At 56.0% G+C, this 1,394-nt stretch overlaps 1 protein-coding gene across 1 annotated transcript in view; it reads left to right on the forward strand.

The window, feature by feature from the left end:
* The window catches only part of CHGG_00691 (uncharacterized protein), a gene marked incomplete at both ends in the record, with an annotated part of 1,128 nt that extends 683 nt beyond the window's left edge, over positions 1-445 (forward strand). Inside the window, one exon of the mRNA XM_001219911.1 lies at positions 221-445. Coding sequence (XP_001219912.1) covers positions 221-445 — 225 coding nt within the window. The remainder of the gene's footprint in view (positions 1-220) is intronic.
* Between the last annotated feature and the right edge of the window lie 949 nt (positions 446-1,394).

Below are 1,394 nucleotides of genomic sequence, written 5' to 3' on the forward strand. Positions count from 1 at the left end.
TAGTGAGACAAGACTTGCCCGCTTGTATAAAATGGCGCTGCTAACAGGACCCTGATGTGGAGTCCTCGCAACGCTAATTTAAGTGTCGCCGGCTTTCTGGGATTCTTGCGGACCATGACAAGATCTCTCGATTTCCGTCTTGGCCATGATGGGGGCGCGATCCCATGGGTCGATGGACTGAAGACGGGGCGCCACTTGTATGTATGAAAATTCACGCCAGCAACCAACATTGGTGCTCTTCATTTCGCCTCCTTCCTCAGCCCTCGGCCGGGAGGCCAAAGACGGAAATGGGAACTGGTCACACCTGAGTTCCCAACTTCCCTCGTTCTCATCAGTCGGTCTCGGACCGCTTGTGCACAGCAAGGCATCGACCACGAGGCACAACCAGGGTGATCAAGCCTACCGGGCACGGTTCGCAGATGTCAAGACCTCTCGTGGCCAATGACAGAGCTGCAGGTGAGACCATTCTCGAGGCAGACTGCAGCCCAGAAGTCCCACGCTGTCTTTCCCGTGGTCGGAAAAAGTCCCCGGCGAGGACCCCCCCCAGAGGAACCTTGGGTGCTGTCCAACGACAAATGGGTGACAATTTAGGTGATTCACCCGATGGGCGTTGGGCGAGCACTCGCTTACCTTCGCACAACATTGACTAATGTATGAAAATCTCCGACTGACATTTGTGGCGTGCAAGTGCTCGGAACATAACTAACCAGCATCGGGGCTTCAACTGCGGAATGAGTTCGTGTAACTACCCTGGAGTGTGAAGGGCAGCACGGGTCGTAAACAGCGCATCGACTGGTTGGATTTCGTGGCATTCTTCCGCAAAGGTTTGGATGCGCAGCGTGTGGCACTCGTAATCACAACCGTCCAGTTGCTAGCCGCCGTAACCATTTGTGTCAAGCCAGGCGCCGCCAGTGTACCGACGCCAAGGGAACCTGAGGTCAGACTGCTCGCTGATCGGTTTTCCCCCGAGCGACCTCGGGCAACAACGGGGCGGGGCGGGGGATCTAAAGTTCCTTCCGATCAGGCGATCGGAAATCGGAGGCGTGTCTGTGGGGTAGGGGCGAAGAGATCAAGTGGGAAGCAAGATGCGGCGCTCGCCTTGTTCGTCCGACGCGCATCTCGTGTTCAGGCTGAAATATAAGGACCGATGGTGCCCAAGATTACGTTGGGAAACACGATAGCGCCGGGGGCAGGATCTTTACAAAAAGTGGGAGCACATATGCTTGGTTCCAATGTTGGCGCTTGTTCCGGAAGGCTGAAGACTGCGCCATCTGTCAAAATGCCCATCGAGATCGGATCGCAACAGGGGTGGGTGGCTGGTTGGTTGCTTGGCCCCGTGTCTACAAGAGTTATCACTGCCCTCTGTGAAAGAGCTTCGCGAACCGGCGTTCTCT

Source organism: Chaetomium globosum, genomic scaffold (genome assembly GCF_000143365.1).
Source record: "Chaetomium globosum CBS 148.51 scaffold_1 genomic scaffold, whole genome shotgun sequence".
Classification (NCBI taxonomy): domain Eukaryota; kingdom Fungi; phylum Ascomycota; class Sordariomycetes; order Sordariales; family Chaetomiaceae; genus Chaetomium; species Chaetomium globosum.